This window comes from Rhodamnia argentea, chromosome 2 (assembly GCF_020921035.1).
Source record: "Rhodamnia argentea isolate NSW1041297 chromosome 2, ASM2092103v1, whole genome shotgun sequence".
NCBI lineage: Eukaryota > Viridiplantae > Streptophyta > Magnoliopsida > Myrtales > Myrtaceae > Rhodamnia > Rhodamnia argentea.
In genome coordinates, this window is record NC_063151.1 from 24,971,540 (window position 1) to 24,995,871 (window position 24,332).

Below are 24,332 nucleotides of genomic sequence, written 5' to 3' on the forward strand. Positions count from 1 at the left end.
CCCCCATCAACTAAAATCTTTCTATCTTTTTATTGTTTTTTTCCCTTTGATCCCCCATCGGTTTGTTTTTGTGGAATGAGAGAGAACTATGATGATGGAACACCCTTGATATAGTGATGCTTGGTTATATTTGGGTGTTTTAGCATTATTATTGCTGTTATTATTCATGATTAGTGGTGCAAGTGTTTACTTTTCTTTCGTATTCTATCCCTCTGTGATTGCGCCCTTTACTACTCATTCCTGAAAGGAAATACTTCCCCAATGGACTCCTATTGCTCGAGATTAAATCCCATCAAACGGGTGGGTCGGATTATATCGAAAACGATTCGAGTCTAGCATTATGGTAATGACGGAGAAAAGCTTGTCTTAATGAAAAAGCAACCTCAGTACAAAGATCGTTATTTTCACCAGCCTACCTGCACACTCAGGCATGTTATTTTCGGCCCCACTAGATTGTTCCAATGCTCATCCTGTGTGACCCTCTCAGGTGATCCAAGAACGTCTTCATCGTGTTTGAATTTGAGTAGACCCGTAGGACACCAGACCAGGACCATGTTACCAAAAATCAACCATGAAAGAATTGTAGTAGCAGGGGTTGGTCTGCGCCTCACAGTAACACTGGCAGGATTTGCAAAATGTTCGACTCCATCACTGGATCTTCCCTCTGCTCTCTTTTTCCTCAAATTCAGCTTTTTGGGAAGAGGCTGAATCTGAATTGCGACGACATTAAATGAACCTACTAAAATATGGTCTAAATCCTCAAAACCAAAGAGAAAGCATGCCCATATTTACCACACAGCGTGCTTCACCCTCATCAGATGACACTAGGTACGTGCTGGGCTCCTCTGCATCATTGAGGCCTTGAACCTGTTGCATACAAGGTGAGAGATTCTATGTTTAACAACAGATATGGCAAGATGTACCATCAAGCATTCCAGTATAGTTTGAGTATATACCGATCAAAATTAGGTAAAAGAGGCAGAACTTCAACTGGATATACGTTCTTATAGGTACATGAACAGGGGCTAACTTAGCTGCCTCAAACGATGCCTCGATTTCCTTAATTTGTCTTTCCCCGGGATTAGATTTCCCCTTTAGTGAAAAGAAACCGACAAACAATCCTACAATAAGGATATATCCTGATAAATGATCAGAAGAGAAAACCTGTCATTGAGATTCTCCAAAATGTTGCGACGTCCCTTCATTTCATGCAATTCTTTTTCTTCTTTCTCAGTTAAAGACTGCAATTCCAAATGCAATTAACAATAACTAAACCAAACAAATATTTGCTGAAAAAAGCTTCATATCAGTAAGGGCATCCACCTGTTTTGCTGAATCCAAACTGAGAGGAGATATGCACTGGGTTTTAACTAGCCAAGAAACACCTTTAGCTGTGGGTCGTTCTTCCCTTCTTATCCCATCGTTCTTTACTGGTGTCACCACATCATCATCATGCAGTAATTCTTCGTCCTCTGGATCAAGGAGTTTTCGAATGCTTGGAGGACTATTTAAATAGTGAAAGGAAATCAGATGACTGATGATACGAGACAATAGTGACACCATTTAAGAGATTAGTGTGGCCGGGAAAATAGTTGTGTATATTCAGGTCCAGCAGGTAGACGGGTATGCCAAGATCAGGATCAACATGAAGTTCAGGCTTCCAATTTTTCTCCAGAGATCATGTATCTTGTAAAGCTCCAATTTGTTTTTCCTTCATAAACTGCCACGATAATGATCCAAAAATTGAAATTTCAGCCTTCTGTTGGGATTACCTTGACCATCCAGCTACTGTCACGAATCTTGATGGAGTAATATTTCAGATATCACTCTATAACTACAACTTTTTGCCCTTCTATCTGATCCCTCCAAATCGTTTACAAAGCCTTAATGCATGACTGCGCTTTCTGTAATTCTTTCCCCACTTTCCTACTATTTTCCCAAATTCAACTATACCACACATCATGAGACATGACTCTTGAAAGATCAGGTGTAATTAGCTTAGTGATATGAAGGCAACATTACGCATTCATGCGCCCAGGGAAAAAGATCGAATTCAGCAGCACAATGATGTTACATATCGACCCTTGTCTTTCTTGAAAGCCATAAGTTTTGGTTGAACACTTGGATCTGGAAGTTCATTTAGGGTAAGTTGAAGATACTATAAGGGTTGGCTCTCTCTTCCCATGTGCTTCTTGTTTTCTATCTTTTTGTTAGGTGCAGCCGCATCTAACAGGAGGATGATCTGTTATGTGCTGAACAGAACATAAATCACATGGCTCAATTAAAGCAGACAAAGTTTGGGCAAGTTGACTTGGATTATGTTCCTGGTATTGGAGGCTTTGATTTGGAAAGGCAACGCTTCGAATTATGATGGGATGGATGGATTTGTCTCCATGTTACTGAACACCACTATTTTTTGGCCATTCTCTGTGGGGAACGACACTAAATGACTTGAAGAATTGTTTAAACTTGAATCTGATTAATAGACATGGAAATTTTCAATTATGAAGATACCTGAATTTCCTTTTCACTGTCCCAAGGCAACCAACACTTGATTTAGAACTATTAGTTCAGCAGCAGGCTTGCTGGACTGGATAAAAGTCTAGATTTGATTGTGTGTCACAGGCGTGATTAAGATTGCATTACTTGACAATTTCGGTGAGGAATCCAAATTGTAGATTCCCGGATGTGGTCCCTTGATGTTTTGAGCTCCAATTACCCTGACTGTTGTTTCTGCTTTGGCTTCTTGCCAGAATTGAGAGTGCCATCTGCTGAAGAGGCAAAGGAAGACCATCATGAGCACAAACATGAGCATGACCACAATTACGACCATGATCACCACCGCCATCATGAACACGATCATGAGCATGGTCAGTGCATGTGGTTTCATTGATAGTGCTGTTAAATAAATTGCTGATGGTTGTGGCTTGATTGTCGGTTATTCTCATTTTGCACTGGTCAACTAAGAGCTAATAGACTCCTTTGAGAATTAAATGTATTCTCAGTGTGAATATTTAAGCAGTGTTAGTCACTGTATTAAGTTTTGCCAGTTAGAGTTTCCCTGAATGTGAAATAGGAAATTATGCTGAATACTTCTGTGGCATACTATCTAGTGACATTGGTCATGCAACGTCATGCAGTAAGATAACCATGATAGATGCCGATGCCTGCCATTCCCACCATAACCTATTACACGGCGAAGGAGCATGAGAAGGAGTGTACGTGTCTTGTTGAGCTCTCTAAAAGTTCTTGCTGCTTCAGTTGGAATAGAGTTAAAAACCTGTCTAATTTTTTGCTTGTGTTGTCTGGATATGTTGCTATATATCTAACAGGTAAAGATATAGTAGGGTGAGCTAATGTAAATCTTTCTCTAATTTCGTAGAGCAGCATCACCACCACGCGCACGATCATCCTCATGGTCCTAGCGTATCTTCTGTCAACATTGTTTCTGAGGGGAGCTAAGATCTTGAGAAGGTTCCTCATTCTAGCTCCACGGCTCTGTGACTTTGGTCAAGAGTGATAGTTATCTTCTATTTGTGCGTGAAATTGGTTAATGATAAGCGAATTCGTTCTCCATATTTTCAGGCAAATATATGGAACGTAGCGAGGATACCTATAGGGTGAAAGGTCTTCTCTGTGTACAGGGCATGAAGGAGAGATTTGCATTCCAGATGAACTGGGTACTTTTGAAAAGCTCATGTTTCACCTTGCCCGTCCTTCGTTTCCTTTAAGTAGAGAGTTATATGTTGTGTGTATTGTGGTGAAGTTATCTTTTTCCTAGAGATGTGTCAAGCCTTGCTGTAATATAAGAAGTCCTAGAAAAGATGCAAATAACTGCAGAAGTGCACATAACTGTCTCTCTCACCTGTAGGCCATATTTTAAACAAGTTGAGTAAAGTTGAATTTTGAGAAAATGGGTGGAGTACATAATCCACTATGTGCAAGAGGACATTAATAGGCTAAATGGTAGTAAATTGATCTATGGCATTTAGCTTTGAGAATCAAATAATTGTCCTGAACTGCTGGACTTCATGGCTAGCTAATTGCAAACCCTTTGCAGTCTAGAATAGTTATTTTCAAAGTGATGTAGGTTCGCTTGATTTGACTCCTTGAAACTGCTTATGCCTTTTCTGTCCAAATAAAACATCATTTTGAGATTGAGAAAACATGATTAAAACTCGCAAGGTTTTGATGACTAGTCAAATGTAAACACTAAAGTAAAAACTGACAGCTTGTGACAAAAGTTATTACACCGAATACATAATCCTACAAATTTGCATTCAGAAGTTCCATTGCAATCGTTAGAGATAATTAAGGAAGCCTTAATTCATGTATCCTTCTGCACCAACATATCTCCACTTGAATCTCCGTCAATGCTTAACTTCATTTCTATGGGCCCGCATTGCTAAGCTACAACACCCACCTTCTCGGAAACCGCAACCATCGGCTCTGATGCCATTTGAGATTTTGTGGAAGCACTTCAATTATTCTAAAAGTTTAAGCTGTAAGATGAATACGTGGTTTAATGATTCTACGAGCAATCCTTACCTTAAAACCGAGTAAGGAGACTCCAATGATCTTTGAAAAAACCCTTACTTGCTGGTTGCTGGTTGTTTGCATTCGCTTACGGTAACATAAAACCAAACACAATTCAATATATCAATCGAATTTGAAAAGATCTACGAAACAATTATTGGCGAATCTGCATGTCAATGTGAGCCATTTTACGAAAAAAAAAAAAATTGTGTGCGGAAAGATTCAAAACGAAAAAGTAAAAGGGGGAAAGATACTCCAATTAGGAGACCCCTGACATTTTTAGGAGCGATGGCCAATGAGTGCTTTGGCTTCCATAGAAAATGATACTCTTTGTTTATCGTGAGATGAGTCTGATTTTGCATCTAGAGATGACTATCCTCAGCAAATCAAGCCTATTGCGTGCACTCATCAGCTACTTCCTAAGTCTTACTCATGATTTTTCCTCCAAAATTTACAAAAAAAAAAACACTCTCCGAGGTTCTAAAAAATTTGGAAATATTATGAGCAATTCTGTGTGTAAATATTTGGATTATTTTCGAGAGTCTTTTTTTTTTTTTGTGTATTTCAAGCAAAATAAAGTCAGTGCATGGGATTTGTGAAAATCATAAGGAGTCAAAATCAAAAGTAAAAGTTACTCCAAACAAAGTTTTGATGATCTTGAGAGCCGTTAGTTAATGTTGAGGACCTAAGGGCCACTTGCCCGCTGATCTAAACTTATTCTCATAACCTAGATCTTACGTTGCACCCGATAAAGACACGAAAAAGTTTTCTCCATTTAGTCAATGTGCGGGTTTCGTAAAACTCTCAACGAGTGAAAAATCAAAAGTAAAAGTTACTTCAAACTGAGTTTTGATGATCTTTAGAGCTGTTAGTTAAAGCCAAGGATCTAAGGGCCACTTGGCCGCTGATCTAGACTTATTCTCATAATCTGAATCTTTTGATACGTCCGGTTTGGACACGGAAAGTTTCTCTATTTCGCATTGATGGCAACAACGGATTATTAATTCAAAAAAAAAAAAAATTACGCGTTATTGCTGGTGGTGGCGAGTCAGTCATTCTTGTTGACTTTCACATTGGCGCACATTAAATGTGCAATCACCTGCTACTTTTAATTCTCGTCAAAGATCTCAAACTATTCTTGCATTTACTCGAAGTCACAAGCATACTCATTTGGACAATCTAGCGATATCCCTCTAAACCGACGTAAACCATCATAATATAAGAAAAATTTACAGTTAGATGTTCATTAGAATCCCGACAACCATTTTTTCTTGGTTTCGAGAATGTTCTTATCGTTGATTCGAGTATCGGATGGTCCACTGAAACCTTTCTTATCGGCCATCACATTGGTGCACATTAAATACACAAGCACCCATTACTCTTGACTCTTGCTAGAAATATCAAATTATTCTCGCATTGGCTCGGAATCATGACCATAGTGATTTGGATAATTTAGTGATATTTCTTAAATTGATTTAAATCATCAAAATATAAGAAAAATGGACGATCAGACATGTTCGTTAGAATCCCAACCAACTATTTTTTCTTGGTTTCGAAATGGTTCTAAGTCGTTTGATTTAAGTATCATATGGTCAATCGAAACCTAGAACTCAAAACATCTTTCCCTTCAAAAAGCTGTGTCCCTTTTTTTGGGAGTTAAAATAAAGTCCTGGTGTCCGACCAAAAAGTAAAATAAAATAAAATAAAGTCCTGGTGGGTCCAAAAGCTACTGGGATTTTTGGACGGGGATGGGAATTATGACCCACCTAGATTCACGTCGATGCTTACGTGGCAGGAGTTGTGGACCCCTTAAATATCTGACAGAGCCGGAAAACATGTCCGAAGAACACCACAGGACCAGAGTCCAAACCCTAACTTGCTCCACTTCACTGTTCCGACTAGAGCCCTGATCTCCCTCCTGTTTCAAGCGTCTCTGTCTCTCTTTCTGGACTCTCGTGTCTCTATCTAGAGGTACAAGTTTGTTTTTTTTTCCTTTGATTTTCATTTGGGTTTAATCTGTCTGACTGGAAACTGTTCAAGAGCAGTGGAGATGGAGAGTGTTTACGGTAGCAACGCCAATCTCGACGCTGGGGTGGCACCAAAGGTGGGAACTTTCGTGATCGAAGCTGCCCTGCTGGTTCAGAGGACCGCTTGCTTGCTCCTGCTTCTGGTGGTATGTGCTTTTTCGCTTTGCCTCGTTTTTTTCTGTTTTCAAAAATTGAAGCTGGAAGCTGGTGTGTTTGCTTAGCCGTTTTTAGCTCCGTGGTATACGAATCTGATTCAGATGTGAAAAAATAAAAATTCGTGCTTGAGATGAATGCTCTTCGTTAAACTGTGTCTCTGGAGCAGAATCAATGCTTTGATTGTGTTTACGTTGAATCCTAGAGTGTTAATATGGTCGATTTGAAGGTCCTTGTAGTTTTTGCGGCACGTCGAAACTCATGATGCATGATGTTGAGCAAAAACACTGTTAGAAAAGAGGAATAACAGGCGATCGCAAAATAATAAAAAGAGACCACGGCGCGACAGTCTCCTTGGATCAACTACTGGCCTACCTTATCGGGTGAGAAAGAGTAGAAATCCTGTGTGTGAAAATAACCGGAGTCGGATAATCTAATGATTAGTAGGGCAAAAGATAAATTGGGCGAGGATTGGCGTAGACGTGCAACCACCAGGTAAAACGGAATCCCCGATCGTCCTTTGTATCTTACCTAATCCGTCACATATCTGGCTGGGCAAGGAAACGAATTCAATTGATAGCCTACATAATCGTTTTCTATTTAAGAAACTCGGATGTTACATAAACCTCTACTTTATTACTTTCATGTTCTTTAGAATTATATGTATCCACGGGATTAATTGGGAAACCGGTAGGGAAGTTGAGTCTAAGATGAAAACAAACTCATGCTTCCATAAATTTGATTGCTCTTTACAATTATATCTTCCGTGAGAGAAATGTTTCATCAATTTCATTATTTTCTTTTCTGTTATTGCTTTCGATAGAGAAATCCGGATCCATGACACTCCGAATTCGGTACATCAAAATATTCTTTTTCACAGAAACAGCATCACATGTCAACTTCATTGAGTTTGCCATCACAGAACTCAACAATTAGACCTACTTGTTCAAGCATTCAAAGAACTTGGAGATCTGACTACGAGAAGATGACTGCTTAATACACAATTTCTCTCTTATTCCTATTGCAAGAACTTTCCTCCATGTGGTGATTGCCTGAACATTTTCGGCTGTTTTTGTTGGAGCTGTGGGCTTTAGATAAGCTTGTGTTTTGTTTTAGTTTGTTTCTTCTTTTTTGGCAAGCCAGCTGAGGCATTAATCCGGTCTCTCGCGTATGCATGCAAAGTAAGTTTGAAAAGTATCATCACTTTGACTTAAATTTCATGTCCTCAGTTAATTAGTTGCTCCTCTTCTGACTGACTTACCCTTTTTCATTTCTTGAGGAAAGTTAACGCTTGTTGAGATGCTAGTGTATATCTTTTTGACGTGGAGGGCCATGTTTGTATGATTGGTAGGGCAAGATCGTGTTTTGAACTGGAGTAAATTGTGTACATACATGCTGCTAATCTCTTCGCGCTCGGTGCTTGAATTACCTTGAATAGTTTGATGTATGTTCCTGATCTTTGGAATATTCTCGATGTATATGGAGAAATCTACAGATGTATATGCTTGCTTCATTTTTGTCTAAATGTCTTGGTCCTTGAGCTAAGTAAATGATGTCACCCGTGCTCTACTTTTATGCTTCATTCGGTTAGTCATATTAACCTTTCTGTTGTTGCCAAAAGTATTGAATATCTTGCTTTAGTCTATTATACCTGGCAGTTCTCATTTTATTCCATACCTGTGTCACCTCTCTGTTTCTGATCTATTGTGCTATTTTCGGGTTTCATCTTGTCAAATTCCCACAATATGCAGGTTGTGTTATGTGATTCTCTGATTTGCCATCAAGCTATTTCTCCTTTATACTGAGAATTGTTTTTCGTCCAAGATTAGGTACATGGGAATTTGAGCTAGTGTTTAACATTTTTGCTGGGTTGATGCTCCCTTCAGGTTGTATTGCAGCATGGCGGTGACTCTGTGTTTATGATAATTGATTCAGATCGAAGGTTTGAATCTTTTTTCCCTCTATTCAATTGTCTTTGATTGTCCTCGTATTTTAATTGCATGCCAGGTTAATTTGGAGTTTTTATGTATGCCGATTAGGTTCACAGCAGCTGACTTTGTTGGAGTGAAAGAGCCATTGCCAGAGAATGAGGACACTGGTGACATGGCTTCTCAGGAACCTGGGGACAAAGGTGATGGGGAGGGCGACGGTGACAAGGATGACGATGAGGGAGAAGGTGACAGTGATGATGATGTGGAGGGGTCTGATGATGACTATAGCGAGACTGACAGTGATGAGGAAAGCGACGACGACGATGACGATGATGATGACGATGACGACGAAGATGAGGAGGAGGACGATGAGGACGATGAAGATGAGGATGAAGAAGATGACGAGGACGAAGATGCGCAATCTCAGCCACCTTCCAAAAAGAAGAAGTGAACCATTGCGCATAACCTGTTGTCCGAATTGGTTCATTGTTCTTCAGACAAATTTTTTCTTCTTTTCAAAAGGATTTGACCTGGAATAAAGAAATAAAGCTGATTATTTGTGCAGGTCTCAATAATTATACACATGGATTCATCTGAGATATCTCCAGTTTGTTACCTTTTAGACCAACCATTCGAGCGGCTGTTTTTTCTCATAGAAGTGGACTTTGCATATACAATCCCCCTGCCGATTGTCCTTTTCTAACCTTGGAATTTCACAATTTACTAAGATGATCATTTAACATAAATTTTCCAACTTGGCTTTCCGTTTCGTACAATGTCGCACCACGCAAATGACTATTCTCGAACTAGACCCCCCGGATCCAACTCCCCCCAACCCAACAAAGAAAAAATGACTAGTCACGAAAATTTTCAAGCACTTATGCGTCAGATTTGACACTAAAGAAGCGTTCATGCTCCTGAAGATGGTCATTCTTATATTTAGCTAGAAGGATTTCTGACAAATTCGAATTTGCTTCCATCGACCTCTAATGCCCAAAAGACCATCATGGATAAGGAAAGAACGAAAATGACACCCACCAAGAACAGTACACGCTCTGGGCACAACGCAGAAATGATAATGCCACCAAGAATTGTAAAAAGATGCCAACCCAATAAACAGACAAAAATTGCAGCATTAACTTATAGCTATCCTAATCTGTTTCTGGATTGGATCAAATCATGTCCATACATGAGAGAGGACAAAAATCTAGAGACATAATACTTGTTGTTTTGTCCAACATTACATTCAAAGGGAGCAGATTTTTATTTTAATATACATCTTTCCTATTTGCTTATTCCCCCGCTCTGGCCACAATCAGAGAGAGAAATGAAGAGCCATCTCTTCCTGGTTCATGTTCGCTATTCCCATGGGAACCTTGACGTGTGCATTTTGGTGCAGCATATTTGCCAGATCATGGCGACGTGGACCGCCCCTCAGTCAACTGGTACTTCGACCTCCATTTTTAGATCAGAGTTTCCAAAAACCTGAACCGTGTCAGAGAAGTGTTATATTTAGGGATGACAGAGAGCAAATGCAACACGAAAAGAAGAAAAGCATAAGAGTCCAGTTCAAAGTTTGTCAAGCATGGATCAGCTGACGTGCTAAGAATATCCATGCTTAAGCCATCATAAAGAAGATAAAGATAACAGAAAAGGATTCCCAGTATGATGGGCGATTGGGTATTAATATTTGGACAGTTTGTTGGCCCATCACGTGGCAGGTAGTAAGTACATCATGATATCCGATACTACATCTTCATCATTGGAAGGTATGAAACCATGAGTCAATGCAATCGATTTGAAATTGGATATGTAAGAATATTAAGGATATTTCATTACGATTGCATCAAAATTGCGAGCATCACTTATATGAAGATGGAACGTGAGAAACTATACAGTAAATACTCTTTTCTCGAGAAAAATAGAGTACCCTATAACTTCTTTTAGTTAGCTCCAGTGATGACAGATGAGACTCAAATATTCGCTTTGAGAAAAATCATGCATACAATATTCTGGCATTAAATTATCTTGTAGAAATAGCTTAGATGTATCTCAATTGATTTCTATGATAATTTTATCCACTTTAGAGTGAAAGGGGTCAAAACTTATCACTGGTCCATAGAACTATAATGATAAATGTGAAGCCACACTATCAATTGGTTGCATCTAGCATTAACCTTTGCCATCAGTATAAAAGGAGCTACTCATACCTTAACGAAGTCATCCAACAATAAATAGGATTCCCTTGTGTAACCAGCTTCCTTCAACACTTGAACCAAGACTTGCTATAGAAAATGATCAATGCACCAATTAGCTCAAAAGTACACAAGCAAGTAGATGAGAGCCACAAAGCTATCAACCTTAGAAAAGAATAGGCAAGATGCACCATAAAATGTTGCTTTGGACACTATCCAAATCCACAAGAACAATCACAAATGAGAAGTGCACATATGAGGTTTGACCAACACATTTATACCATATTGGAGGATACCTAAATACAAGACAACAATGTCCTCTGCAAAATCTTGTCTAGACAGACTGACAATATTGAAGGGAGAACCTCCAGTCCATTGGTAAGTACCTCTCTTTGTTCATCTGACATAAATGGACCCGACAAATCCCGCAAAACTTCCAAAACGTCATTGAAAGACACCTTTCCATTACAGTCTGAATCATACACTTTGAAAATCACTGCAGTAAGGGAAAATTTACAACATCAGGCAACTCATCCCACCAAAGCTGATGGGGCTTCAAAAATTACCATTTGGAGAGAGAGAGAGAGAGACTGTTTTACAATACGACACTAGAACTGATGTTATATAGCTTCAACCAGACAATTTCATAACACAAAAAATACAGAGCAAACAGATGCTCTCAACCACCTGATTCGATTCCTTCTGCGGGTTCAAAACAGTTCGATTCTAATTGAACTTATTTACTGGTCTTGCCTGCAATTCATTTCATTGTTCCCACATTGAAGGAATTATGCTTCCACAATTCAGTATCTCTAACTTAGAAGGCACCCCATTGCCGGTTTCCAACTTTTTAGATTAGTTCAATCTGGATATAATGCTAAGAACTGCTTAAATAAGCCAATCAATATTTTTTATGCAGATACCAGTACCGCCTTGCTTCTTGTTTTCCATGATTTTCAAAGAGTGGAAAGTTTTTTCACAAATTAAAGTGGTCTGACAAAGCCACTTTCAGAAGAAAGTGTCGAAAGATGAGAACTTTTGCACAGGGTCACAGTCTGAATAAACTTACATTCAATCTTCTGCTGTTTGCTAGCTTTGGCACTAAAAGCAGACAAGAATGCCACAAAATCCTTAAAGTTCAAGCCATCCACCATCTTAAGCAGCCTCTGTCTCAATTAAAAAAAGAACACCTTATAAGCATCCTAATAAGAAATGAAATCTAATGCATCTCCTCATAGCAACAATTATAGACGCCACCTGAGAAAGTGGATTCATTGCAAACTCCGGAACCGATAAGAATTCATCCGCCGAGATAAACCCTTTTGCATTCCGATCAAGTTGGCAAAATCTCTCGTACAACGACACAATCTCTTGCTGGGAAACTGAACCAACACACACAAAAAAAAAAAAAATCAATTGATCAATCCCGATTAATTAGAAAAGAAGCAATTGACGATGGAGAAAACCATAATAGAACCAGAAACTCACAAAGATTATTACAGTGGTCTTGAACTTCTTCAATATCATACTGAGTCAGCATGGACGACGCATTCCCCATCGAATCCGCCAACGAAAACAAAAAGCCTGAATGACGCAAACCATAAATATTGATAAATTGCTCAAACTATCAAGACCCAAATCTCACTACTACAATTCACACGCTGTTCGATCGCCGAGCAACTCTTTCATCAGTCTTAATAACTGATCGCACATGGCGAGCTTCAGTAGACAAAGCAATAGCCACAACAGGAGCTAGATTTACTAAAATTGCTCGAAATTCCAAGGGGCACGTAGAAATGAAAATCCTAAAGATTTCCTCCCATCATAAAGCGCACAAAAAAGGGAAAGTTGAGAGAGAACAGAGATGAAGGAGACAGACCTGGCAATCAAAGCCAAAGAGGGAGACAGTGTGGGAAAGAAAGTGGGGGAGATGACGAATTATAAGGAGACGAAGTCACCTTGTCATCATCGAAAACATTTTCTTCTTTTCCCCAGCGACGCTGTCCGATTAGGATCCATGATCCATCTAAGCAACCTATGCACTTTTTCTTCTTCTGTGTTTTTTTAATTTCTGAGTCAATTTTTTTTGGTTAATTATATGATGATAATGCCAATATGGGCCACCTATAAACAAATTAGACGTCGGCCCAAAAAAGTAAAAATGGGCCGGAACTTGGAACCTCCCCTTTAGGCCGCAATGAGGATTGGGAACTGGGCCTGGGCCTGGGCCTGGTAGGAGCGGAACCGGCCTTCGATTCCGAGGTTGTTCCATGGTAGACCTAAACCTTATAACAACTTCCTTCGTTCTAGATTTGTTCCTAGATTTTCGTACCACGAATCTGCCCGATTCAATTCCAAAACAGTTCGATCGCTTGCGATCAAGAAGAGCAACAGAGTGTGACCTCTCAGGACAGCTAAGAACAAAGGAAATAACCAAGTCCCCCACCTTTCACGTATCCGAGATTCAAATCGCGGACGAGGATGATGAGCACAGTGCGGGAGAGAATGGCGCCGGGGGACGAATGAAGAGACGAGGCATGGTGGTTGAGCCCGGCGAGTTGAGATCCGAGGGGGACGCCGGAGATGTCGTACTGGATGAGGCGGTAGATGTCGCCGACGATGGTGGTGGCGCCGCAGAGCTCCACGCAGGTGACCAGCACGAACACGAGGGCGATGAGCTAGTGCACGGACTAGAGCACCCGGTGGTCCCCGTGCTTCTTTGTTGTTTCTCGGCGTGCGAGGGGGATCGATCTTGACCCTGAGCTTTGAGAAAACGAACGAGAGAGTAGGGACCACCTTTGGAAGGGTACAAAATTACACATATAAGCCCTAATGTTTTGTGCATTGTAATAATAAAAATTATACATAAAAACATCGGTCTCGCTCTTGTGGTCCAAGTGGGTGAGTTCATGTTTAGAATCGGGAACACGACAAATGTCTACGATTCCAAATTTTGGGAAGTGGGAAGTGGACCAGTTCCACGAGAATTGTCTAGAATCGACCGTTTCGGCCCCATTATTTTGTTCACCCCTAGTAATAACATGTTCATCACAAAGAAAGAAACAACCATCGAGTGGCAATTTGATAGATAGCCGAGTGACATATACTATTTCATCATCTTCCAAAAAGAAAGAAAGTTCTCTAACCCCGGGCCGTCAAGAATTTGAAATGGAAAGCACAAACTTACATCGAGAGTTCATTTTTTTTTTATGGGAATTGAATTATTCAAAAAGCACTTTATTAGAAATAATCGTTGGTATTGCTTACAAAAATGTATGAATAAAAAATATTTTCATCGTTCACAAAAAATTTTAGACATAAATCGTTATCGGATAACAAATTCATTTTTCATTGACTAATATTTTAAGCGAGACAAATGATTGTTTATAGGAAATTATTTTTCAATTCAATCATTTTCAATGGACCTTGAAAATTAAGACTATAGCCATTCATGTCTACCGAGTGATAAAGCCTTCAACAATTGACTCAAAAAATTAATGAAAGAAGAAAACAGCCGTAGAATGGGTAAATACTACTAAAAATTCCAAATTGATACATTTGTGACAAATTTGTCCTAAATTATTTTTTTGCCATAAAAAATCCAAATTGGTACACTTGTGACAAATTTACCCCAAACTAATATACTTGTAATAAATTTACTCATCCATTAATTTTTGTTAAATCTAACCATCAAGTTGCTAAGTTGGATAGCATATGGCAGTTCACGAGTATGCCAGTTTGAAATTTTTATCTTCGTTTGTCACGGGTTCATTAATTTGAGATTTTTCGTGCCATTAATCCAATTTAACGGAGGATAAATTTATCACAAGTATACCGACTTTGGGTTTTCTTAGTCAAAAAAATTATTTTAGGATAAATTTATCACAAACGTATCTATTTTGGGTTTTTTTGTAGTAAAAAAAATAGTTTAAGATGAATTTGTCACATTTATGCTAGTTTTTAATTTTTCATTGTCAAAAAAATAATTTGAGTTAAATTTATCTCAAGTGTACCAATTTAATGTTTTCCATGATATTAAACCCCGTAGAAATCATACCCAAGTGTCTCAGATGTATCTAACCTTTTGCATCTAGAAAGTATATTGAAGTCATGTGAATTTGGCAGTCCTAAAAAAGTATCTTTTTTAGTAAAAAACCTCCTCATCGAATGAACGTCATCATGCTGGCTAACGCTGATATCTCATGTCGACTTTCGCGCACCGAAGTAAGTTTAGCTAATCTTTAATTCATTTGACGACCGATTGTTCATGCGGAGTCTCGAACATTCTCGGAAAAAAAAACCATCCCGGCTAATGGTCAATTAGTGTCATTATTCGTTTTATCTGTAACCTTGAACTCGAATCTCCACTTGCTGCATTACACGGATTCGACATAAATATTCAACGAGTAATTGATGTTAAGCATGTACACTTTAATAAAGCAGTACAGAAAAGACAGCTGAACAAACAATGCGTTGTTGTCTTGTCGATGATGCCCTCCCTGACGAAACAAGAAATCAAAAGACATTTCACGTTTGAGGCAGAGAGGATTGGTCGCTGACAGCACCCCAAAGACACCACTTCACTTTCAGAATCGGCTCGTCTTTTCCACCATGAAAGGCACCTCCATGGAAATCCACGAGAAAGATGGGTGGATCTGGGTCATACAAGTCAGTGACGAAGACACTCACAGTTCACGTGTACTACTCATGCGATTCGAGAATATTCTGTTAACTCATGCCTTGGATTAGCCCGGGTAGAATCGATCGCCACAAGGTTTCCTACCATTAGTTTGAATCGTAGATATTCTGCAATACCCGCGATCTGAAGTCGAGGTTGGCAAGCCACCGCCAGTACAGTCCCATCAAAGATCCCGACAGTCAGGACGTCTCTTCGTATGAGATATACCGCAGCTAGGTAATATAGCCCAAGTCATTCGGAGGAACGCTCAAGATGCGAATCGCATTCGTTACCCTGCATAAGACAAGTAGCAACTTTCACACTGGGCCAACAACTTGCAAGGCTCCCTTGCATTTGTTCACGAGAAAGTTATCAAAACCACGCTTCAACAATTAAAGATGAATAGTTGAGTGGATTATTGACTGGTAGGAGATAGAGACGTAAGTGGGGGAGTGAACTGTCCATGAGTAAGGACAAGTGAACATTTCTATATGTGTTGTTCATCAGAGTAGCCGTCGTTAATCATACTCAAGATCTCTCTCTCTCTCTCTCTCTCTCTCTGAGAGCCACAGAATTGCACGTATATGCAATGAATTGATTGCTCTGTATCATTCAACTGTTGTGACAGAGTATGTAAGTAAGAAGAATATACACGAGAAGAGTTTAGCACCAGCAAATTAACAAAGTGCTTCTCTTGGTCATTCTCTTCCGGTAGAACAAAGACCTGAATTGAGCTCCGGAGACACACAAAAACATGGCTGAAGCTGCCGACTTGCTCCCGCCGGCGGAGGTCTTGCTTTCCAAGCGTGTGCAAGAAATGGTGATCAACCAAGAAGAGCCGCCCCATCTCTACATCTGCAGGAAAAGTGGTGAAGCGGCAGACGAAGAGAAAGGAGGAGATGATTCTTCCGATCCGCTATCTCAATTTCCTCTGGTAGACCTTTCCATCGTGTTGTCATCTTCATCTCCACAGTCGGAACGCGATGGAGAGCTACAGAAGCTCAGATCAGCACTTTCCTCATGGGGCTGCTTCCTGGTCTGATTGAAAGTCTTCCTTGTTTTCCTTTCCAGTGCAAATCGTTGACCTTTTTGGTTTTAATTTCATTCAAGGAGATCTAGTTAACGTTTTTGCTGCTCCAAACACATTTATCTATTTTAATGGTTATGAACTTGCAGGCAACAGGCCATGGAATCCCAAGTTCTTTCCTGGATGAAATAGTTCGAGTCACCCGGGAATTTTTCAATCAACCGATGGAAGAGAAGAGGAAACTTGAGAAAGGAGTGGAGGAGTTTCAAGGGTATGGCGCCGATCCTGTTCCCGCTAAAGGCCAGCCCCTGGACTGGTCCGACCGACTTTTCCTCGATGTATATCCAGAGGATCAGAGGCAGCCGAAGTTCTGGCCAGAAAATCCACCTTCTTTCAGGTTTTTCAGCATGCCTCTCCCCTGCTATTGAACCCCTCTCTCTCTCTCTCTCTCTCTCTCTCCGACACTTTCTACATGTCCATCCAACTCTTACGTCACATGTGGATAGTGCTCTTCTTCCTTATCTATGAATTCTTGTCGATATATGGGTAATGGTGGGTATGCTAATGATTCATAAAATTGATATACCATACAGTCGATGAACAATCAAAATGATGTGGCCTTGACCCTTCACATTTTTAGCTTCACTGTAAGTTGCAGTCATTGAAGCAACAAAGAAATGTTTCTTTCTCAAACGAATTGGCTAAATGAATTGCAGAGATGTTCTACAAGAGTACACTGTGAAGATGAGGATGATGACAGAAGCCGTCTCAAAGGCCATGGCAAAGTCACTGGACTTACAAGAGGACTGCTTCCTAAATCAGTTTGGCGAAAAGGGGCCTCTGCAGGCGAGATTCAACTACTATTCCCGGTGTCCGAAACCCGATCTCATCCTTGGCTTGAAACCGCATGCAGATGGATCGGGGTACACCATAATCTTGCAAGACGTTGAAGGTCTTCAGGTTCTCAAAGGCGACAAGTGGTTCACCGTACCAACAATGTCTGGTGCTCTTCTTGTCCTCATGGGTGATCAAATGGAGGTACTTTGATAGATCAATGTTTACAGTCATTTTGCAAGTTATTTGCCCTGTTCTAAACAATGTTGCTTTTTTTTTTTAATGCTACACCTGGTTTCATTCTGTTCATGACTATTATGTTATGTGTGATTAACAGGTAATGACCAACGGAGTGTTCAAGAGCCCAGTGCACAGGGTGCTCAGCAGTTCAGAGAGAGACAGAATCTCTGTGGCTGTTTTCTACACACCAGAAGCCAACAAAGAGATAGGACCAGAAGAGGCTTTGATCAGCGAGGAAAGACCAAAAGCTTACAAGACAGTGAAAGACTACGCCGATGTGCACTGGGACTACTACCAACAAGGCTTGAGAGCCATTCATGTAGCTAAAGTTTAGAAGCTCTAGCAGTTCTCTTGATCAGCTGTACTTAAATACCAGAAGTACCTGAACGATGGTAAATTGTCGACGTGTGACTTTCTGCTAGGTCCTGAAACTTTCGAGTTCAGATGGCTTGTGACTGAATAGCTTCTCTGGTTATATAAGCTCCTGTTCTTTTTAAAGCTGCCAAAGAGCTCTGTCCCTTGCTCTGTCAAACCATCCCAGATTATCTCGCGCCATTTTGATACAGAGTGCAGCTAAGCAAGCATGGAATGAGTGTAGAATGGAATGGTTCCAAAATACACACGAAACTGAATATACTAGGTTTTCAAGATGCAAATTCCGAAAATGCCAGGGAGATCTTTATGTAGCGTCCAGAGAGAAAGTTCTTTAAATTTCGCGACCTGATCAAGTCGCATGTTGATTTTAGTTTACAGGGCTTTGCTCATGCCACTAAGAATATTACAACATAAACTGTTAAAACCCATTTCATATGTTTACCTCTGCAAAATCAAATGAAAAAGAAGAGCTTTCTCACTACAAAAAATACATATGATCAAAATAAAAATATGCATGCAACATAACTAGTCAGAAAAGCACTATGCAGGTAAGGCCAAAAAAGTACCCGAATGATATTCGATACCAAAAACAAGAAATTTGGAGATTTAACACGATACTGGCAGTTATACATCCAACCAGCATTCAGCCAATTTGTCAGAGTTTTTTAACATCTAACCATCCAAACTATCATCATGATCCACCAAAATCAAAGCTTGCTAAACTACTAGTTTGAAAACCCCACAATGAGGGATATTTTAGGAGGTGCAGTGGTTGGATATAGGCTGCTAGAAAACGACGACCTCAGAAAATCTTGAAAAGGAGGCCGCCATGAGTGGCAAAGAAGGGTGCAAACACGAGTGACTCCACTGCCATAAGCTTGATGAGGATGTTCAGAGATGGGCCTGAGGTATCTTTAAGAGGGTCACCAATGGTATCTCCAATAACGGCTGCCTTGTGCGGCTCTGACCCCTTTGGACCGAGAGCCCTTGCATGCTCGGAAGCACCGGCCTAATGCAAAGAGCACATTACAAAACCTCTTTAGAAAAAGAATACACAAGTCCCGTAGATATTAGAGTGGGTTCAGAAAATTGGAAATGATGTAGCCAGTAATTTCTGAGGGATCTGTACCTCAATATACTTCTTGGCATTGTCCCACGCACCGCCTGTATTTGATGCGGATATTGCTATCTGTGACGAGAAAATGACATCATCAGCTTATCCCTAACATACTCTGCTCTTGAAGGTTTTACTTAATCTTTTTTCAAGAATGAACCAGCATCCCAAAAAAAAAAAAAATCACCTGAACACCAGAAACAAGAGCACCAGCAAGAACACCAGACAAAGTTTCCACACCAAAAAAGGTCCCTACAATGAGTGGGGTAAGTATGACGAGGGCACCGGGTGGAATCATCTCTCTGATTGACGCATCAGTGGAGATTTTGACGCAAGTAGCATAGTCAGGTTTTGCATGGCCCTCCAGGAGGCCAGGGATGGTGTTGAACTGTCTGCGAACCTCCTCAACCATCTTCAGCGCTGCGCTTCCGACACTCTTCATGGTCATAGCAGAAAACCAGTAAGGAAGCATTGCACCCACCATCAGACCAATGAAAACCCTTGGGCTCAAGACATCAACAGTAGAAATTGCTGCACGGCTCACAAAAGCTCCAAACAGGGCCAGAGACACGAGAGCTGCCGATCCAATGGCAAATCCCTTCAAATATAGATACATTAAGTCATATTAGTCCAACAATTGGCAAAAGTTGACAGCAATTTTACTTTGTCCCCCTTTTCCAAAAGCAAAAGAGTGGCTAATCATTGAAATCAGAAAGGAAACGCCACAAATGAAATGGGACTATTGTTTTACTTTTCCAATTGCAGCAGTTGTGTTCCCGGCAGCATCGAGAGCATCGGTTCTCTCACGAATTCGGTGACTCATTCCAGCCATCTCGGCAATACCTCCAGCATTGTCGCTTATAGGACCATAAGCATCGATGGCTAATCCAGTAGCAATAGTACTCAGCATTCCCAGAGCAGCCACTGCAATACCGTACATCGCAGCAAAACTGAAACTAACATAGATGCTTATTGCAATCGCAAAAATCGGAATAATAACGGATTTATATCCCAAGGCAAGACCGAAGATAACATTGGTAGCTGCTCCAGTTCTGCAGGAATCAGCAACATCTTGGACAGGACTGCAAAATAATTTATTGGCCATTAGTGTTTTTAAGTTGAGAAGAAACCAACTGTACCATTCTCGCTTATACCTGTAGGCATTGCTGGTGAAATATTCGGTAACAAACCCAATTATCAGTCCAGCCCAAAGGCCAACACTGACGCACAAGAATATTTGCCTGCAAAGCCAGAACATCAGAGAATCTCTCAACCTCAGTATTCCTGTGTAAAATGAAGACTTGCAGCCCAGCTGTCAGACAACCACGTTAGTAATTCATGTCATGAAATTTAACATTTCCATCATATTCAATCAACTCAAGGTACAAACTAATTATGGAATCATAAAACCATGGAACAAGAAAATTCATGATCTTTAATAGTTCGTTTAGTAGCTAAATGTGCGAGGAAGAAAGGATAAATACAGGATACCCAAAACAGAGCTACCTACATAACCTCAAACGGGAGCAAAACACAACACCAGAATCAAAATCGCTCACTTCCTTCAAGTGCCAGTATAAAATAACAACATTAAGAATGGACAATGAAGCGCATTTCAAGCATTAAGAATAAAATGATAAAAAAAGCTTACCAATTCTTCACAACTTTCTGTTCCCCAAAGTTGAAAATAGTGAAAGATGATGGAAGTGCAATCCAAGTGACTATAGCAATTCCCACAGTCATTAAGGCAGTCGAGATGATGAGTTGCCTCTTCAATGCCGGCTCAATTTCTTTCACAGACTTAATTTCAAAAAAGTCAGTGGCAAAGAGTGTCGTGAGCAAGCAGACAAGGATGCCTACAGAACTAATTAACAGGGGATAGCACATTGCAGTGAAGTCGTGGTTAATCCCAAAAGAGGAGATGGACGCAACAACAAGTGCAGCACAGGAAGATTCAGCATATGAGCCAAAAAGATCAGACCCCATTCCAGCAATATCTCCAACGTTATCACCAACATTGTCAGCAATTACCTACATAAAAAAATTGCTTCACTCTACAATTTTGGAACTGGAACTGGAATGAAAACTTCTATATAGACCTAGACCTGACAAACAGACTGATAGCCATACTAGAACCCAAATAAGTGATATGACTTACAGCTGGGTTTCTTGGATCATCTTCAGGTATGTTTCTCTCAACCTTCCCAACAAGATCAGCTCCAACATCGGCAGCCTTGGTGTAAATGCCACCACCAACTCTTCCAAATAGAGCCATGGAAGATCCACCAAGACCATAGCCAGTAATAGCCTCAAAAAGACCTTCCCAATCATCTCCATAATACAACTTGAAGAGATTGATGGTGACAAAAAGTACCAAAAGACCATTGGAAGCAAGTAGAAAGCCCATTACTGCACCAGACCTGAATGCGGTAATAAATGCTTTCCCAACGCCTTTCTTGCTTCCAAAGTCGTCCTTGCATTAGCATAAGTCGCGATCTTCATTCCAAGGTAGCCAGATAGGATTGAGGTGAAACCACCAAGCAAGAACGATACTGTACTGAAGATGGCAGTGTAAAGCGCAGGCTTGCACATCCTTGATGGGTCATAAGTGCAAGGCTGGCTCTTAGTACTGAAGCCCTCAACAGAACCAAGAAACAGGAAGATCAACATTGCAAAGGCAATCATGAAAACTCCAACATACTGATACTCGGTAAATAGAAAAGATGTCGCACCTGTTACATCCACATGTCCACAAGTCAATCATTTTTCAGTTGCATATGCTTAGAAACGTCATTTCAATGATCGAGTTACTAATACCAATGTATCTCCATCAAAAAAGAAGAAAAGGGAGGATAGCAGATATGGAGAAGACAAACAAAGATCTACAAGCATGACATATGCGTTGATTAGAATGGCTAGCTCCCACATAATAACTACTCATAGTGGTCATTATGAATTTATCCCATCGCATCAAAATATGCATACGAGAGAATTCTCTGTCATTTCTTCCTGGCACAATGATCTGCAGAAGCTTTGAAAGCTGCTTGCAAAATTCTCAAACAGCAACAAATCATGGTAAGGACTACACAAATATTTTTTGGCATTGGAAATGACATAAAGTATAAGTACCAAGATTTTTTGGAAATCCTGCTACATTACGTTTTTTTTTATGTTTATAGTGTTGTATATGTTTAGATCATGAAAAGGGATTCCCTACTTCCATATAGTGAGGAAGCCCTAAGGTCCATCCCCAACATTGATTTCTGTTCTGCCAACATCAAGGCCCATTTACTGTCTATTTTTATTTAGGCGGCAAGACGATGAGGGGAAGTCTGGATGAGAAGACTGATAGAACCGTGGCTTTCTATTTACTTCATTTCAAAGGTAAGAGCCACATATTACTCAGAAGATTTTGATTTAAAGCATGTGAAGCAACTAACACTTATAAGCTAACTTCATTTTCGACTGAAATCTGCATAGCTTTCTTGTTTGGAGATCAGCCCCTTCCGTATTGCAATTTAGACTGTTGAAACGGACAATTTGTTAAGAGTAGCAATTACATCCTCAAAAGCATGTGCATTGCACAGTGTATGCGCATGGTCGCCACTCTTCTTGTGATAAAAACCACCCATGTTTGATGTGAGAAATTTACACATCTTCAAAGCTAGGAGGTGAATCAACATCCCGTGCACATCAACATATTCCAAAATTATGAGAGGGGAAACAACCTAATGATTTGTTTTGTAAAGATTGTTCTGCTTATGCAACAACCTTCACATAAAAGACTTAACTATTCCGATGAGACCATTTTGACAATTTTGCTAAGAAGGGAATCAAAGTTGAACACAGTCATCAAGGTGGCTTCAAACCCAGTTGGCGAGTTGATTGAGTTTTGGGAAATGACTTACGTTGTAGCTGAAGCCATTTCCTGAACATAGAAATAGGAGCTCTAGGATTGCTTTAGCGTTTCCTTGGAATTCACGTGCAAGTCACGTGATTCAGCTCTATAGAGCTCGGACCCGGTCAAGATCCGAACAAAATAAGACCGACTTCATTTATGTACATAAGACGAAAATGATAAACGCCAGCCCATTTTTATATGCCCAGAAGACGAAAATGAAAAGGGCCACACTACACCGCTTGGTGCTCCTCACGTTGTTCCATACGACAATAATATTCAACACTATCCTTATCATAAAAATAAACAAAAACCAAAACCTCGAAAACCATGCTTTCTGCAGCTTGAGCGGCCCTGAAAACCCTAACGAAAACTCTTTGACACTGTAAAGGCCCGACCTTTGGGACGAGTCGGTCGCCAAAAGGTGTTAAAGACTCAAACTTTTCGTTTCGCCCATATTATTATTCACCTCAAACTCTCAATCATTGTCGAATTAGAACACAATCTGAGTTAGTCTAAATGAACACCCACAAGAACACACTTCCATTTTTACGCCTCCATGGTTCAAGAAACCAAACATAAGCTAAGAGTCTCAACTCAAACAGAGGAGAGAAACTATAAGCTTCAGAAAATTTCAGAGCTGAGCACTAAAAATTTCAACTAGAGAATAGAAAACGCACGACCAGAGAATCTCAAAAGAGGCTAGAAGATAAAAAAAGGAAATGCGCAAACAACCAGAGAGCAAGCACCTGAACGAGCTAGAATAACAAAGAAGACCCAACAACCGAAAAACCTCAATCTCACCTTCCGATATGGCGCGCTGTATTTCGCCGCACCTGGAGAGTACGATGTGCTCGTTGATGCTCTCTTCTTCTTCAATGAGGCCGTCGCTGAAGCCATTCTTCCTGTCGTCGCTGTCGTCGGGCAATGCGCGCTGCTCCGGCGTGAGCTTGACGCGCGAGACCAGGAACCACTGGACCAGAGAGAATACTATCCCAACGACGGCGCCGGCAGGGATGAATATCTCCGTCGCCAGTGCAGAGAGCAAAGCCATGTTTGCTATCTCGTCGCAAGAGTTGATGTTGAGAGAGAGAGAGAGAGAGAGGGTGAGGCGGGGTTCTAGTGTGATTTATATTTGCTTTTATGTCGTACGAAATACGAGGGGATAAACGGGAGCACACGAATCGGTGAAGACAAAAGAGGCACCACCGCGGTCTTAAATACAAGAGATTAGTTTACGACGGTTGATCGTTGTTAGTGCCCTCGTATCCTGCTAATCCGATGATGTAACGACAGGATAATTAAATTTCAGAAGAAAATCAAA

General features: G+C 40.4%; 4 protein-coding genes across 8 annotated transcripts; 2 read left to right on the forward strand and 2 right to left on the reverse strand.

Annotated features, from left to right (window-relative positions):
* The first annotated feature begins 6,360 nt into the window (after nucleotides 1-6,360).
* Nucleotides 6,361-9,211, forward strand: LOC115752699 (pheromone-processing carboxypeptidase KEX1-like). Of its 2 annotated transcripts, none has more exons than XM_030691001.2 (4): nucleotides 6,361-6,507; nucleotides 6,577-6,709; nucleotides 8,603-8,658; nucleotides 8,756-9,211. In XM_030691001.2, the coding sequence occupies exons 2-4, from the start codon at nucleotides 6,587-6,589 to the stop codon at nucleotides 9,096-9,098; spliced, it is 522 nt and encodes a 173-aa protein (XP_030546861.2). In that variant the 5' UTR covers nucleotides 6,361-6,507; nucleotides 6,577-6,586; the 3' UTR covers nucleotides 9,099-9,211. The 2 variants fall into 2 exon arrangements, with proteins under 2 accessions (XP_030546861.2, XP_030546860.2); XM_030691000.2 differs by having other exon boundaries at nucleotides 6,367-6,507; nucleotides 6,582-6,709.
* Nucleotides 9,212-9,804: 593 nt separating this feature from the next.
* On the reverse strand, nucleotides 9,805-13,409 carry LOC115752698 (calcineurin subunit B). 3 transcript variants are annotated; one of them, XM_048274754.1, is made up of 8 exons: nucleotides 13,392-13,409; nucleotides 13,289-13,332; nucleotides 12,331-12,426; nucleotides 12,100-12,224; nucleotides 11,912-12,008; nucleotides 11,229-11,338; nucleotides 10,858-10,932; nucleotides 9,805-10,132 (listed from the first exon to the last, which is right to left on the reverse strand). In XM_048274754.1, the coding sequence occupies exons 3-8, from the start codon at nucleotides 12,398-12,400 to the stop codon at nucleotides 10,082-10,084; spliced, it is 528 nt and encodes a 175-aa protein (XP_048130711.1). In that variant the 5' UTR covers nucleotides 12,401-12,426; nucleotides 13,289-13,332; nucleotides 13,392-13,409; the 3' UTR covers nucleotides 9,805-10,081. The 3 variants fall into 3 exon arrangements, with proteins under 3 accessions (XP_048130711.1, XP_030546855.1, XP_030546856.1); XM_030690995.2 differs by lacking the exons at nucleotides 13,289-13,332; nucleotides 13,392-13,409 and adding an exon at nucleotides 12,722-12,860; XM_030690996.2 differs by lacking the exons at nucleotides 13,289-13,332; nucleotides 13,392-13,409 and adding an exon at nucleotides 12,801-12,846.
* A 2,554-nt stretch (nucleotides 13,410-15,963) lies between these two features.
* On the forward strand, nucleotides 15,964-18,149 carry LOC115752697 (protein SRG1-like). Of its 2 annotated transcripts, none has more exons than XM_030690994.2 (5): nucleotides 15,964-16,153; nucleotides 16,236-16,556; nucleotides 16,697-16,944; nucleotides 17,264-17,585; nucleotides 17,719-18,149. In XM_030690994.2, the coding sequence occupies exons 2-5, from the start codon at nucleotides 16,275-16,277 to the stop codon at nucleotides 17,953-17,955; spliced, it is 1,089 nt and encodes a 362-aa protein (XP_030546854.2). In that variant the 5' UTR covers nucleotides 15,964-16,153; nucleotides 16,236-16,274; the 3' UTR covers nucleotides 17,956-18,149. The 2 variants fall into 2 exon arrangements, with proteins under 2 accessions (XP_030546854.2, XP_030546853.2); XM_030690993.2 differs by having other exon boundaries at nucleotides 15,964-16,151; nucleotides 16,231-16,556.
* Nucleotides 18,150-18,797: 648 nt separating this feature from the next.
* On the reverse strand, nucleotides 18,798-24,113 carry LOC115752768 (pyrophosphate-energized vacuolar membrane proton pump). Its single transcript, XM_048275310.1, is given in 9 exon segments — nucleotides 18,798-19,005; nucleotides 19,126-19,185; nucleotides 19,298-19,708; nucleotides 19,862-20,192; nucleotides 20,265-20,351; nucleotides 20,762-21,141; nucleotides 21,269-21,520; nucleotides 21,523-21,842; nucleotides 23,813-24,113. Coding segments are annotated over 9 exon segments (2,298 nt in total). The 5' UTR covers nucleotides 24,063-24,113; the 3' UTR covers nucleotide 18,798.
* Between the last annotated feature and the right edge of the window lie 219 nt (nucleotides 24,114-24,332).